Source organism: Neoarius graeffei, chromosome 13 (assembly GCF_027579695.1).
Source record: "Neoarius graeffei isolate fNeoGra1 chromosome 13, fNeoGra1.pri, whole genome shotgun sequence".
Lineage (NCBI taxonomy): Eukaryota > Metazoa > Chordata > Actinopteri > Siluriformes > Ariidae > Neoarius > Neoarius graeffei.
In genome coordinates, this window is record NC_083581.1 from 44,229,411 (window position 1) to 44,245,535 (window position 16,125).

General features: G+C 42.8%; 1 protein-coding gene across 1 annotated transcript in view; it reads right to left on the reverse strand.

Annotated features, from left to right (window-relative positions):
* Window positions 1–195: 195 nt before the first annotated feature.
* Window positions 196–16,125, reverse strand: part of LOC132896750 (BEN domain-containing protein 2-like) — a 33,842-nt gene continuing 17,912 nt past the window's right edge. Inside the window, exons 7-10 of the mRNA XM_060937793.1 lie at window positions 5,538–5,659; window positions 2,554–2,752; window positions 2,125–2,328; window positions 196–1,014 (exon numbers count right to left, since the gene is read on the reverse strand). Coding sequence (XP_060793776.1) covers window positions 857–1,014; window positions 2,125–2,328; window positions 2,554–2,752; window positions 5,538–5,659 — 683 coding nt within the window. The 3' untranslated portion in view covers window positions 196–856. The remainder of the gene's footprint in view (window positions 1,015–2,124; window positions 2,329–2,553; window positions 2,753–5,537; window positions 5,660–16,125) is intronic.

Here is a 16,125-nt window from a genome sequence, read left to right on the forward strand (position 1 = left end):
TTCTTCTAACAGGAAATGCTAGATCGTTTCAACTATTTTCAAGATATTCTAACTTGTTAAGCTATCATTTTTGCAGCGTAACGTTTAAAGGAGGGGAGCCGAGTGCACAGCTTCAGCTAAGGAAGAGGAGACAAGTTCATTGTTCTACCAGTAGAGAGATTACGTCTCTATAAAGGGGTTACGTTAGTCACTACATTACATTGAGTGAAATCTTTTATTTTACAATGATCTACCATTACACAGCCTAATCGTGTTGTATACCCTACATTGTGCACTACAGTTTAATGTTGTGAGCAAAACGTAAGCATCTGCCACTTGAAAGCAAATTTTGACCATCGTATTGAAAAGGTTGCAAACACTGGTTAATTAAATTACACAGAAATGGAATAATTTTAGGCTTCAGTAGGTTTAAATAGTATAATTCAAGCTGACTAGCAGTGAGATGTAACCACAACAACAGTCTGATAGTTTAAAAAAAAAAAAAAAAGACAGTCCATTTGTATTTTCGTATCTTTCAGTTATAAAGATTAAAGTACACAAGGCATCGTCTCGTGTCCAAGATCATCTGACTTCAGGACACGCTGTGGGATGTTAGCTCTTTGTTAGTGTATGATTAATGCTCGTTTCGCACTTTATCAGGATATAGCCGATCTGTTTCTGTCTAAATAGAACATTTGAATAAAGGTTCGTTTTATTAACAATTACTTTCAAGTTGGAACTGTCCCTATTTGCAAGCAAATTAAATTAAATTAACATGTACACTGAATTTTTATGCATGTTGTCTTTACAAAAAACGAAACAAAAAAGAAAAGCCACTCCTCCACAAGTCCCAAAGTGATGAGGCAATTAGTTGTAGTCATGATGTCATCAGGGTTCCTTCTCGTGCCTGTTTGTGACATTTCTTCAGTGTGTGTCTGGTTTTCCGGATGGCACCGTTGATGGCGTAAACACACTCCTTCCAGTTGGGTCCGTCCTCATCCAGCTTCATGTAGGGGAAACGCTCGCACAGATACTCTAGATGGGGAGAAACAGGACTTTATTTATTCCCTTTTCAATCTTTTGAAGTAAGTGCGTGTGTAAACTATTCATATTCAACTGTTCATCTATCCCTCAATCACTTTTAGCTGCTTCCAAAGACAATAATTCTTTCCTGATGTCGAACCTCCATTTCCAAAATTTGATGTTCTGGCAGGGGCGGCATGGTGGTGTAGTGGTTAGCGCTGTCACCTCACAGCAAGAAGGTTCGAGCCCCGGGGCCGGCGAGGGCCTTTCTGTGTGGAGTTTGCATGTTCTCCCCGTGTCCGCGTGGGTTTCCTCCGGGTGCTCCGGTTTCCCCCACAGTCCAAAGACATGCAGGTTAGGTTAACTGGTGGCTCTAAATTGACCGTAGGTGTGAATGTGAGTGTGAATGGTTGTCTGTGTCTATGTGTCAGCCCTGTGATGACCTGGCGACTTGTCCAGGGTGTACCCCGCCTTTCGCCCATAGTCAACTGGGATAGGCTCCAGCTTGCCTGCGACTCTTTAGAACAGGGTGAAGCGGCTAGAGATAATGAGATGAGATGCTCTGGCAAGAAATCAAAATTTATTAAGCTCCGTCTCAAAACCCAGTTTTACACTTGACGATACATTTTTAACAACTGTTTATTGCAATTTTCTCACGCTTCTACTTCCTACCGCATGTCTTATCCCCATTCTATACGTTTATGAAATAACGTGATGTTTTTGAAATGCATCGTGTTTTTGTACAGACTGTAAAGCTGTTGAGTTACACTCCAACTGTTGCAGTAACTTTTCAACAAAACATGCTTTAGTAATATTACTACTGCTCAGTTCTCCGAGTTTTGATCGGTGTTCGGGATACATTTGCATATTCTGAGTTGTTTGATTTTGCAAGTTTTCTACGTTAGTTTAGTTATTATCTGGTGTTATCTGAGCTGAAATGATCAGTTTGGAATACAAGTTAGAATTACCCAAGATACTGGAAGAAGAAGAAAAGCTATTTGAGTTAAATTTCTCTAAAAACAAATATTTAAGTTGTTTGTTCTGCCATTATTTCAATGCCAGAGTACTCAGTGATGTGGTGAGAGAGAGAGAGAGAGTGTGTGAGTAGTTGGTGTGTCTCACCCCTGAGTGCTGAGATCTTGTTGTGGTCCAGTGGAAGGATGCCGTACTTGGCATTGCCGTACACGTTGCTCTGCACCAGCACTTCCTCCGGGAAGATGAACCTGATGAGGTGACGAGCGACGAGTGGAGGATTCGGCCTCTCTAACGCGGAGTACATCGCAAACTGAGGCACCTTCACATCCCGATCCGGATGGCCCAGATGCACTACAATCAAAGGAGGAGCTGGTTAGCACATCAGAGAGAGAAATGAGACTGAGACTCTACCCATCTGATTTGAGAACCTCAAAGGAAAATTCTCTTTTTTTTTTTTTTTTTTTTTTTTTTTTAAATCTCAATAGTTTAAAACATTTCTCCTGAAGTTCAGAATGGTAAATTAAAGTGAGAATTGGACAAGTTCCATAGCTGCTTATAATTTCCATCCAGGCTTACCCTGAGCACTCGGCTCATATTCATGTTCCGACAGTGGCTCATCATCAGACTCTCTCTTGAGTTTGTTTTTAAGCGCTGGCGTCTGCTGTGGGTCATTGCTGTCACCGTCTGAGAGCTCGACGTCGATCTCAGCAGTGGGTTCGGGTTTGAATTCTTGGACTGATGCCACTTGTTCACTCACATCTCTCACTGCTTTTAACTGCACAGTAACAGAGTAACAAAGCCATGATACAATAATGATCCAATACAATATGGCTTACAGCTGTGGAGTCAAACACGTTACGGAACGTCGCATCATACAACCCCGATTCCAAAAAAGTTGGGACAAAGTACAAATTGTAAATAAAAACGGAATGCAATGATGTGGAAGTTTCAAAATTCCATATTTTATTCAGAATAGAACATAGATGACATATCAAATGTTTAAACTGAGAAAATATATCATTTAAAGAGAAAAATTAGGTGATTTTAAATTTCATGACAACACATCTCAAAAAAGTTGGGACAAGGCCATGTTTACCACTGTGAGACATCCCCTTTTCTCTTTACAACAGTCTGTAAACGTCTGGGGACTGAGGAGACAAGTTGCTCAAGTTTAGGGATAGGGATGTTCACCCATTCTTGTCTAATGTAGGATTCTAGTTGCTCAACTGTCTTAGGTCTTTTTTGTCACATCTTCCGTTTTACGATGCGCCAAATGTCGTTTTCTATGGGTGAAAGATCTGGACTGCAGGCTGGCCAGTTCAGTACCCGGACCCTTCTTCTACGCAGCCATGATGCTGTAATTGATGCAGTATGTGGTTTGGCCAGTGCTGGGCACATTACTTTGAAAAAGTAATTAGTTACAAGTACTAGTTACTTCTCCAAAAAAGTAATTGCGTTAGTAACTGCGTTACTTCACTAGAAAAGTAACTAGTTACCAGGAAAAGTATTTATTGCGTTACTTTTTTTTTTTTTTTTTGCTTACAGATAAACGAGGATAACTGTTCTTTTCTAGTGAAGTAACGCAGTTACTAACGCATTTACAGAACTTTGTTTCCAGGGCACAGTTTGCATTGGACATAAACATTATTGCCTTTGACTTCAACCAGCGTGAAATTATGCCGGTGTTTCCAGTTCGAAAAAGCGACTTTGCGGCTTGGTGCTGCCATTGTCTCTTCCCCATCTCTGTGTGCGCGTGTGTGTGCGTAGCGGGAAAACACAATCGACTCCACCCACCTAGAACATCTTAGCAAATCACGATTTGTTCTCTTGCATTCAAAGGGTGAATGGGAGAATGTAAAAGCCATATTGGTATATAATTATTATTATATATTGCGGTACCGTGTTGCCAATGCTCATGTTGTCAAGGCGCCCATATCAAATTGTAACGCATCACGTTACTTCCCGAGTAACGGTAACGGCGATACAAATATGGATTAAGTAACTAAGTAATTATTCCGTTACCCAAAATGTGGCTCCGTTAGTAACGCCGTTATACTCTAACGCCGTTATTCCCAGCACTGGGTTTGGCATTGTCATGTTGGAAAATGCAAGGTCTTCCCTGAAAGAGAAGTCGTCTGGATGGGAGCATATGTTGCTCTAGAACCTGGATATACCTTTCAGCATTGATGGTGTCTTTCCAGATGTGTAAGCTGCCCATGCCACACGCACTAATGCAACCCCATACCATCAGAGATGCAGGCTTCTGAACTGAGCGCTGATAACAACTTGGGTCGTCCTTCTCCTCTTTAGTCCGAATAACACGGCGTCCCTGATTTCCATAAAGAACTTCAAATTTTGATTCATCTGACCACAGAACAGTTTTCCACTTTGCCACAGTCCATTTTAAATGAGCCTTGGCCCAGAGAAGACGTCTGCGCTTCTGGATCATGTTTAGATACGGCTTCTTCTTTGAACTATAGAGTTTTAGCTGGCAACGGCGGATGGCACGGTGAATTGTGTTCACAGATAATGTTCTCTGGAAATATTCCTGAGCCCATTTTGTGATTTCCAATACAGAAGCATGCCTGTATGTGATGCAGTGCCGTCTAAGGGCCCGAAGATCACGGACACCCAGTATGGTTTTCCGGCCTTGACCCTTACGCACAGAGATTCTTCCAGATTCTCTGAATCTTTTGATGATATTATGCACTGTAGATGATATGTTCAAACTCTTTGCAATTTTACACTGTCGAACTCCTTTCTGATATTGCTCCACTATTTGTCGGCGCAGAATTAGGGGGATTGGTGATCCTCTTCCCAGCTTTACTTCTGAGAGCCGCTGCCACTCCAAGATGCTCTTTTTATACCCAGTCATGTTAATGACCTATTGCCAATTGACCTAATGAGTTGCAATTTGGTCCTCCAGCTGTTCCTTTTTTGTACCTTTTAACTTTTCCAGCCTCTTATTGCCCCTGTCCCAACTTTTTTTGAGACGTGTTGCTGTCATGAAATTTCAAATGAACCAATATTTGGCATGAAATTTCAAAATGGCTCACTTTCGACATTTGATATGTTGTCTATGTTCTATTGTGAATACAATATCAGTTTTTGAGATTTGTAAATTATTGCATTCCGTTTTTATTTACAATTTGTACTTTGTCCCAACTTTTTTGGAATCGGGGTTGTACTTGGTCTATGGTCAAGTCGGCCAGGCCAAAAAAAATTTTATTAGATGAATAACAAAACACAGTTACTGCTCTTCAATGTTCATTTAGATTTGTATTTCACAGACAAAAAAAAGACAACAAAACCATGAACTGACTGCAAGTCATAAAATCCTATTTATGTACATACTAGTACAAGGATTACTCAATCAGGCATATAACGGAACATTTTATTTCTCGGCTTATGTTTTCACAGATTAAATCATGGTCATGAAAACACGAGAGTAGCTAACACTACTAAGCTCACTCTTTATAACGTTTGTTAGCTCATGTTAAATGAAGTTTATTTGCGAGGTACATTTGGTTCTATTAGATTAAAAGATTAGTCTTGCATACCTTACGCTTTCTGTCCTTCAGTCGAACGTGTCTAGCTCCTTCATTCATCACAGCCAGACAGGCCTTCCAGTCTTTACCTTTCTCATGCAGGTCGTGCTCCGGGTATGTCATCTGTGCCCACTCTGAGGGGCAAAAAAAACAACAAAAAACTGTCACTCGATACTGAATAAAACAATGGAGTTTTACATGTGAAACCCCAGGATTTCAGCCAGCAATATTTCGACAAATGATCCAGATAAATCAAGGAAATTAATTATTTTTGTCATGTGACCATAGAGATGAAAGTGGAGCAAAGAAAAAAATCCTGAACTTTTGAAAGTCAAACTAAGATTGGGTGGGGCAACGTCCCCCGAAAAAAACTTAACACAACACGCAAAACCCTGCATTCTAGTGCATTCTAGTACTTATTTTCACTAAAACAAGTTACAACTTGGAAGCCTTTTTCTTTCATGTACATTAATGATTAACATGTCAAAAATATCAAATTTAATTCCCCTAGTTAGAGTAATTTTCAGGAGTGCATTGTTCTAAATTCAGAATTTTCACTATTGGATGTCAAAACTTATATAAAGTGATGCTGTCACATCTTATGTGCAATACTGCATATGTGACCCCTCACAGAATCCAGGGACACATGTCGGCCGAAACGAATCCGAGATAATCACAAAAGAAGCATTTTTTTTCGAAATTTGTGATTTTTGTTTTTTTTTCCATCATGTGCAAGTTGAGATCTTGAATGCAATCAGTATTTCAGATAATAGACTGTTTTGTTGGAAAAGCATACATTTTTTTTGTTGCAAATTGTCTCGTTTTTGTCAGGACTGTAGCCTGCTGGGGGGGTGTGGGTAAATTACCATATGGGCCATTCACATGATGATTTAAGTCTTTTTTTTTTTTTTTTCGCGAATCAGCTGTATGATACGGGCTGAGCGCATGGCTACTTAGCTGCATACAGGCATGTAATTTCACTATGGAATGAGGAAGCTAAACAGAGCGCAGAGGAGCTGAAACACCGCGAAGCAAACAGACACACGCTATTTACATCGGAGATAACCATTTCTAGCAAAAAAAAACGCAACCTCGTTTTCCAGATTGAATGGAATACTTGAATGATCGGATGATACACGGACCGTTCTAGGACTACGTTCCATCGGAGGCATTGGTGTGTGCAAGGCGCTGTTTCTCTTTCTGATGGGGTAAGTTTATTAATCTAAGGCTGTGTGGTTATTTTTGCATGTAACGGAGAGTGTTGTGGTTTGGTTAAGCCTAGGTCACAACCGGACGCAAGATTTTTTGGCCGTGTGATTTTTGGCGTTTCCCAAATCGCTGCGTTTTTTTTTTTTTTTTTGTTCACCGAGAAAGACGCGCGTTGGCCGTAAGTTTGTCTTGCAACCTGAAAAAAAACATAAGCGCCCGTAGAGTTTGTTTGACATGACAAAGAACCTCTGCGGCCGGTCTGCGGCTCGAAAATCAGCACATCACACGTGCGCTCTTGTGCGTTTCATGCGCGCTCTCCATGCGTTTCTTGCGTTTTTTGCATGTAGACCGGCCGTAGGAGCACGTACTGTACGGCCGGTTGTGACCGAGGCTTTACATGAAACTAGTGTTGTGTTAGTTGTGTCATCATCGTGCTATCTTTCTTTCTTACGGTGTGAGTAATTTTTCAACCACAAAACGTTAAAGTATACTTTAGGACTTATTTTTGTACTTCATAATTGTGTTGGGCATACTTTGCATGGAAGGAAAATTGACGTGGTGATCTTTGTTTACATGAAAGTAGCATCATGCTAGCTAGTAGGGGGTAGGGCTTTCCTTAATGTCATGCAAATGAGCACCATTATGTGCCCGCCCTACACCCAGAGTAGCTGAGATGGAAAACTTTGAGGGCGATTTTTCTCCCTTTCCTGTTTTAAAAAGTATACACTTTCAAAAGGCCGCACATTCTTCAAATATTGTCAGATCTCCACATGGAAGGCATCATTGGAAAGCTTAGAAACTGTACTTTCTGAATCTGTCAATAACTCAAAATGCCCCTGGGCGGACATGTGTCCCTGGATTCTGTTTTCTGACACATGTATGTTTAGAAAATAATAATTCAACTGATATTAAATAGTTACACAAAAGAGAGACCGTGTTTTCTAAAGTACGATATCACAATAAAATCTTGTTCACATGACATGAGATATGTATATAAGCATATAAGGTCTCGTACACACCAGCAAGCATTGCGAGACTACAAAAATGGCGGCGCCCTGTCGCCGAACATAAACAAGCCGTGCGATCGCAAAACCGAATTTCTATGAAACGGAACGCGAAAAATAAATTTCTCCATTCAGAAAACTGGAGATTTTCAAGAGTTTTGTCAAATATCCGGATTTCCGGGTAAATCCGGAAGACTTTCATCTATATGACCAAAATACAGTGGGGCAAAAAAGTATTTAGTCAGCCACCAATTGTGCAAGTTCTCCCACTTAAAAAGATGAGAGGCCTGTAATTTTCATCATAGGTATACCTCAACTATGAGAGACAGAATGGGGGGGAAAGAATCCAGGAAATCACATTGTAGGATTTTTAATGAATTAATTGGTAAATTCCTCGGTAAAATAAGTATTTGGTCACCTACAAACAAGCAAGATTTCTGGCTCTCACAGACGTGTAACTTCTTCAAGAGGCTCCTCTGCCCTCCACTCATTACCTGTATTAATGGCACCTGTTTGAACTCATTATCAGTATAAAAGACACCTGTCCACAACCTCAAACAGTCACACTCCAAACTCCACTATGGCCAAGACCAAAGAGCTGTCAAAGGACACCAGAAACAAAATTGTAGACCTGCACCAGGCTGGGAAGACTGAATCTGCAATAGGTAAGCAGCTTGGTGTGAAGAAATCAACTGTGGGAGCAATTATTAGAAAATGGAAGACATACAAGACCACTGATGATCTCCCTCGATCTGGGGCTCCATGCAAGATCTCACCCCGTGGGGTCAAAATGATCACAAGAACGGTGAGCAAAAATCCCAGAACCACACGGGGGGACCTAGTGAATGACCTGCAGAGAGCTGGGACCAAAGTAACAAAGGCTACCATCAGTAACACACTACGCCACCAGGGACTCAAATACTGCAGTGCCAGACGTGTCCCCCTGCTTAAGCCAGTACATGTCCAGGCCCGTCTGAAGTTTGCTAGAGAGCATTTGGATGATCCAGAAGAGGATTGGGAGAATGTCATATGGTCAGATGAAACCAAAATAGAACTTTTTGGTAAAAACTCAACTTGTCGTGTTTGGAGGAGAAAGAATGCTGAGTTGCATCCAAAGAACACCATACCTACTGGGAAGCATGGGGGTGGAAACATCATGCTTTGGGGCTGTTTTTCTGCAAAGGGATCAGGACGACTGATCCGTGTAAAGAAAAGAATGAATGGGGCTATGTATCATGAGATTTTGAGTGAAAACCTCCTTCCATCAGCAAGGGCATTGAAGATGAAACGTGGCTGGGTCTTTCAGCATGACAATGATCCCAAACACACCGCCCGGGCAACGAAGGAGTGGCTTCGTAAGAAGCATTTCAAGGTCCTGGAGTGGCCTAGCTAGTCTCCAGATCTCAACCCCATAGAAAATCTTTGGAGGGAGTTGAAAGTCCGTGTTGCCCAGCGACAGCCCCAAAACATCACTGCTCTAGAGGAGATCTGCATGGAGGAATGGGCCAAAATACCAGCAACAGTGTGTGAAAACCTTGTGAAGACTTGCAGAAAACGTTTGACCTCTGTCATTGCCAACAAAGGGTATATAACAAAGTATTGAGATGAACTTTTGTTATCGTCCATCAGTCTCAAGACGCACATACTCCCGTGAGTTTCTGCTCGACATCCGCAGAACTATATTCACGGATATAAACCCAGCAGACCCGGAAGTGCTATGCGGCTACGGTTTGCTCCGGAGGCCTGCTCAATCACTGACCCCCACTCCTGCATCCAGCCCGCAGTGGAAGCGCCACAGGCGGAACATGCGGAAGCAGAAGAGAGGCAAACGCGGACGTATCTGAGCTAGGCTAGCGGCTAGCCCTCACTGGCCGGCTATCCATACCATCACTCTGGCCAACGTACGCTCGCTGGACAACAAGCTGGATTATGTCCGCCTGCTCCGCTCATCTTTTAAGTCTGTGAGTGAGTGCTGTGTCCTTGTGTTTGTGGAAACATGGCTTAATGACAGACTGTGCCATTCAGCTAGCCCGGCTAACATGCTACCGGTCAGACAGAGCGCTAGTCGGGGGGGGAAGACTCGTGGCGGAGGACTCTGTGTTTACATCAGTGATGCCTGGTGCCGTGATGCTGTTGTGGTCTGCAAACACTGCTCACCTCTGGTGGAGTTTATGATTATTAAGTGTCGGCCATTCTACCTGCCGAGGGAATTTACAGCCATATTGCTGGTAGCAATATACATCCCTCCCGGCTCCAATAACAACAGGAGTGAAGCACTGAATGAACTCTATCTGCACATCAGTGAGCAGCAGACAGCCCACCCAGATGCTTTCCTCATCCTGGCTGGGGATTTCAAATCATGCAAACCCCAAAAGCGTGTTTCCAAAACTCTGTGGACATATCAACTTTCCCACACGTGGAAACAATACTCTGGACAATGTTTACACCATGCATAAAGACGCCTACAAAGCCCTACTCCTCCCCCACCTTGGGGCGTCAGATCATTCCACTGTTATGCTAATGCCAGCATACAGGCCGCTGGTTAAAGTCACCAAACCAGCTACAAAACATACAGTGGTGCTTGAAAGTTTGTGAACCCTTTAGAATTTTCTATATTTCTGCATAAATATGTCCTAAAACAACATCAGATTTTCACACAAGTCCTAAAAGTAGATAAAGAGAACCCAGTTCAACAAATGAGATGAAAATATTCTACTTGGTCATTTGTTTATTGAGGAAAATGATCCAATATTACATATCTGTGAGTGGCAAAAGTATGTGAACCTCTAGGATTAGCAGTTAATTTGAAGGTGAAATTAGAGTCAGGTGTTTTCAATCAATGGGATGACAATCAGGTGTGAGTGGGCACCCTGTTTTATTTAAAGAACAGGGATCTATCAAAGTCTGATCTTCACAACACATGTTTGTGGAAGTGTATCATGGCACGGACAAAGGAGATTTCTGAGGACCTCAGAAAAAGCGTTGTTGATGCTCATCAGGCTGGAAAAGATTACAAAACCATCTCTAAAGAGTTTGGACTCCACCAATCCACAGTCAGACAGATTTGTGTACAAATGGAGGAAATTCAAGACCATTGTTACCCTCCCCAGGAGTGGTTGACCAACAAAGATCACTCCAAAAGCAAGGTGTGTAATAGTCGGCGAGGTCACAAAGGACCCCAGGGTAACTTCTAAGCAACTGAAGGCCTCTCTCACATTGGCTAATGTTAATGTTCATGAGTCTACCATCAGGAGAACACTGAACAACAAATGGTGTGCATGGCAGGGTTGCAAAGAGAAAGCCACTGCTCTCCAAAAAGAACATTGCTGCTCGTCTGCAGTTTGCTAAAGATCACGTGGACAAGCCAGAAGGCTTTTGGAAAAATGTTTTGTGGATGGACGAGACTAAAATAAAACTTTTTGGTTTAAATGAGAAGCGTCATGTTTGGAGAAAGGAAAACACTGCATTCCAGCATAAGAACCTTATCCCATCTGTGATACATGATGGTGGTAGTATCATGGTTTGGGCCTGTTTTGCTGCATCTGGGTCAGGACAGCTTGCCATCATTGATGGAACAATGAATTCTGAATTATGCCAGTGAATTCTAAAGGAAAATGTCAGGACATCTGTCCACGAACTGAATCTCAAGAGAAGGTGGGTCATGCAGCAAGACAACGACCCTAAGCACACAAGTCGTTCTACCAAAGAATGGTTAAAGAAGAATAAAGTTAATGTTTTGGAATGGCCAAGTCAAAGTCCTGAACTTAATCCAATTGAAATGTTGTGGAAGGACCTGAAGCGAGTAGTTCATGTGAGGAAACCCACCAACATCCCAGAGTTGAAGCTGTTCTGTACGGAGGAACGGGCTAAAATTCCTCCAAGCTGGTGTGCAGGACTGATCAACAGTTACCGGAAATGTTTAGTTGCAGTTATTGCTGCACAAGGGGGTCACACCAGATACTGAAAGCAAAGGTTCACATACTTTTGCCACTCACAGATATGTAATATTGGATCATTTTCCTCAATAAATAAATTACCAAGTATAATATTTTTGTATCATTTGTTTAACTGGCTTCTCTTTATCTACTTTTAGGACTTGTGTGAAAATCCGATGATGTTTTAGGTCATATTTATGCAGTAATATATGAGGAAGTGTATGGACGACGTTACGGTCACCAGAACCATCTCCATTCGGGCCAATCAGAAGCCATGGCTGACAGGGGAAGTCCATAGGCTCCTGTGGGCTCGGAACGCTGCCTTCAGAGCTGGGGACGAGGTGGGCCTGAGAACAGCTAGGGCCAATCTGTCATGAGGCATCAGGGTGGCCAAGAGACAGTATTCCAGGCACATTGCTGACCATTTCAACGACAGCAGAGATACCAGGAACCTGTGACGGGGGATTCAGACCATCACAGACTACAAGCCCTCGCCGCAGACCTGTGACAACTCCACATCACTGCTGAATCAGTTGAATGACTTCTTCGCTCGCTTTGAGGCAGACAACAGCACCACGGCACAGAAGACCCCACCACCTCCTGGCGACCAGGTGTTGACGCTGTCCCCAGACAGCGTGAGGAGAGCTCTCAGGACGACAAATGCACGAAAAGCCCCGGGTCCTGATAACATTCCTGGTCATGTCCTGAGAGACTGTGCCGAGGAGCTCACAGATGTCTTTACAGACATCTTCAACATCTCGTTGAGCCAGGCTGTTGTCCCCACGTGCCTCAAAACCACCACCATCATCCCGGTCCCGAAGAAGCCGTCTCCCTCCTGCTTCAATGACTACCGCCCTGTCGCACTCACTCCCATCCTCATGAAGTGCTTCGAGCGGCTAGTCATGCGGCATATCAAGTCTGCCCTCCCCCCCGCCCTGGACCCTTTCCAGTTTGCATATCAGTCCAACCGTTTGACTGATGACGCCATCTCCACTGCCCTCCACTCAGCCCTCACCCACCTGGAGACAAAAGACTCGTATGTCAGAATGCTGTTCATAGACTTTAGCTCAGCATTCAACACAATCATTCCTCAGCAGCTCATTCAGAAACTGGACCAACTGGGACTCAACACCTCCCTGTGCAACTGGCTGCTGGACTTCCTTCCTGACGGGGAGACCACAGACTGTACAGGTCGGCAGCAACTCCTCCAGCACCATCACACTGAACACGGGGGGCCCCCCAAGGATGTGTGCTAAGCCCCCTCCTCTTCACTCTGCTGACCCACGACTGCACACCAACATCCAGCTCAAATCTCTTCATTAAGTTTGCGGATGACACGACTGTGGTGGGTCTCATCAACAATGGCGATGAGACAATCGTAGGTCACGTTAACCGACAATTGTCCGTCATTGACGGATTTTTTTTAGCTATGACGGAAAAATCTGAAGGCCGTCGGTCATTTTGACGGATGTTTACCGTTACCATTACCAATAACAATAATAGCCTAATAATAACACATAATGAAACACACAATTGAAATGATTGGCAAGTTGTGGCAGAGTTTTCTTACATACAGTATACATAGTCTTCACTGCCGTCACTTTCAACCTGAGCTGACGTTGCGGCAGTCTTGATGTTCAGTGCATAGGCTACTCATGTATACATTGTAGCCACTGCGCAAGGCTGTTCCCCCCCATCGCGCTCCTGACCGCGCTCTGACTTTTTTCTAACCACTAGCACAGTGAGATGTATTAATGTTTCCCTTCTCTGCAGAAGACACGTCATTTTTGCTATTAAAAAAAGAGATGCATTGGGTTGTTTGTGTCGTTTCCCTGCCTGTACGTCTTAATGCAATAGCGCTCATTTAGGCTAATTGTTTTCTTGTTTTTAAAATGAAACAAACGTCGATTTATTGTATTCTTCCCCAGCAAGCTTAGGAAGCTTAGGAACGTCACTGCTCGAATATCTGCTGAACTATCATTTTAATGAGAGCACGGGTAGACAAACTAACATTTAAACATAACTTCGTTTTATTTAAGACCTTCCGTGTCAGGTTCCAGGCTCCGCCGAGCCGAGACGCGGGGTGCAGCTGCACCACTGGTGCAGAAAGACCGCATGCTGCAGGATTTCCTCCCTATGAAGAGAGTACTAGCAGGGTCGGGAAATCCAACTTTCAGAGGCTCTTGCCGGCTTCTGATCACTTCCCTGGGAGAAATGTTTCCCGACTTCAGAACTTTGGCTGAAGTGGCGCTGGTTATTCCAGTCTCCAGTGTCGCAGCACAGTGCGGGTTCAGCCTTCAGAATAAAATTAAAACGTTAATGAGAAGTCATCTGTCCGAGGCAAAGACGCAAAATTTAATGACGATTGCCTCGGCAGCAGTCTCCATTGACGACTTTGATTATGCACAAGCGAGCTCCCAATTTAAATCCATGCGGGCCAGAAGGAAGGTTTGAGCTCACGCAAACAGGTCAAATTAGATTGTCACTTAAATCGTTGTAGTGGACTGTTCATATTTTAACTGCAATTGTCTTGCTACGTTGTAAAATAACATTGTTCATATGCCCGTTAAGGCACAACAGCCGCAATGTTTTTAGCGGAGGGAAAATGGGTTCACAAGTGACCAAACGTCAGAATCTCTGTTCATCTTTTTGCATCATAAATACATAAATAAATTATTAAATAATACAAGCTTGTTCTGTGAATTCATTTTTAAATGAAAATGAGTCCATGAAAACACAAGTTATTAAATATATAGCATTTATAGCCTATATACATTGTCATTTAAAACTTAAAATAAAATGACAGATAATAATGGACAATGACGGAATTTTTACGACCCTGTCCGTCAAAATGACGGACAATGAAAAAGTCTAACGCAACCACTGGAGACAATCTACAGGAGTGAGGTGAGCCGCTTGGCCAGGTGGTGCAAGGACAACAATCTCCGTCTGAACGTGGAGAAGATGAAGGAGATTGTTGTGGACTTCAGGAGAGCGCACACCCAGCATGCTCCACTATCTATCGACGGTGCTGCAGTGGAGAGGGCGAGCAGCACCAAGTTTCTGGGTGTGCACATCTCTGAAGACCTGTCCTGGAGCAACAACACCGCATCACTGGCCAAAAAAGCCCAACAGCGTCTGTACTTCCTCCGCAAACTGAGGAGAGCAAGAGCCCCGGCCCCCATCATGCACACGTTCTACAGAGGCACCATCGAGAACATCCTGACCAGCTGCATCACCGTGTGGTACGGCGCCTGCACCGTGTCCTGCTGCAAGTCTCTGCAGTGCATCGTGAGAGCAGCTGAGAGGATCATTGGTGTCTCTCTCCCTTCTCTAATGGATATTTATAACTCCCGCCTCACCCGCAAAGCCATCAGGATTCCAGGTAACCCCACCCACCCATCTCACAGCCTCTTCAGCCTGCTGCCGTCGGGGAGGAGACTGCGGAGTCTCCGGGCCAAAACCAGCAGGCTCAAGGACAGTTTCTTTCACCAGACGGTCAGAAGGCTCAACTCCCTCCCTGTTCTGCCCCTCCTCCCCCCTCTGCCCCCTGCCACAGATTCTGCTCGCACACCCCCCCTGCCCCCCCTTCAGCATCTGACATATCCTCACAGTTTCCCCCCCCCCCCCAACAAACACACACATTCATACATCTCATCGTTCATTAACACACTGAACTCAGGGACCGCACATCTCACTTTACCTCGCTCATTAGCACTATTCTGCACTACCTCATCTTAACAGCTGCTAGTTTGTTTATATTGCTTATTTCATGTTTACCTGCTATACCTCAAGTGCCCTTGACTGTTTGGTTATTTGAACCAATATGTGTGTATCTATATATAATGTGTGTGTATATTATTTATATTATATATATATAAATAAAAATTGTGTATATTTTATATATATTTTTTATATATATATATATAAAATATATATATATATAAAATATACACACAATTTTTATTTATATATATATATATATATATATATATATATATAGAGTGATTCCACGCTTATGGGTACTGAAATGGGGACATGAACTTATTTTAAAAAAATTCACCTAAAACCATTTCTTTTTTTACCATCAGGTCACAAAACATGTAATCTTTAATGAATGATATGTTAAAAGATAACTTTAATTTTCTGAGATGTAATAACATTTTATATGCCAAAGTCAGAACGTAACAGAAGTGTTGTGGACATATATATTCTCAATTTTAACAATGTAGAATTACTTTTTGAAACATAGGAAGGTGATATTTTAGCAAATATAATTAATAAACATGTGTAGTAGAATAAACATACACATTCTTTCAATAAGATTAACATGGTATATAGCTAGATTGTAATTAATTTGTAACAGACGCGAGATGGACAATCGTAACAGAAGTAATGTAACAGACATCATTTTGGAACTCATAGGCTTGACTTTGGCATATAAATATGTTT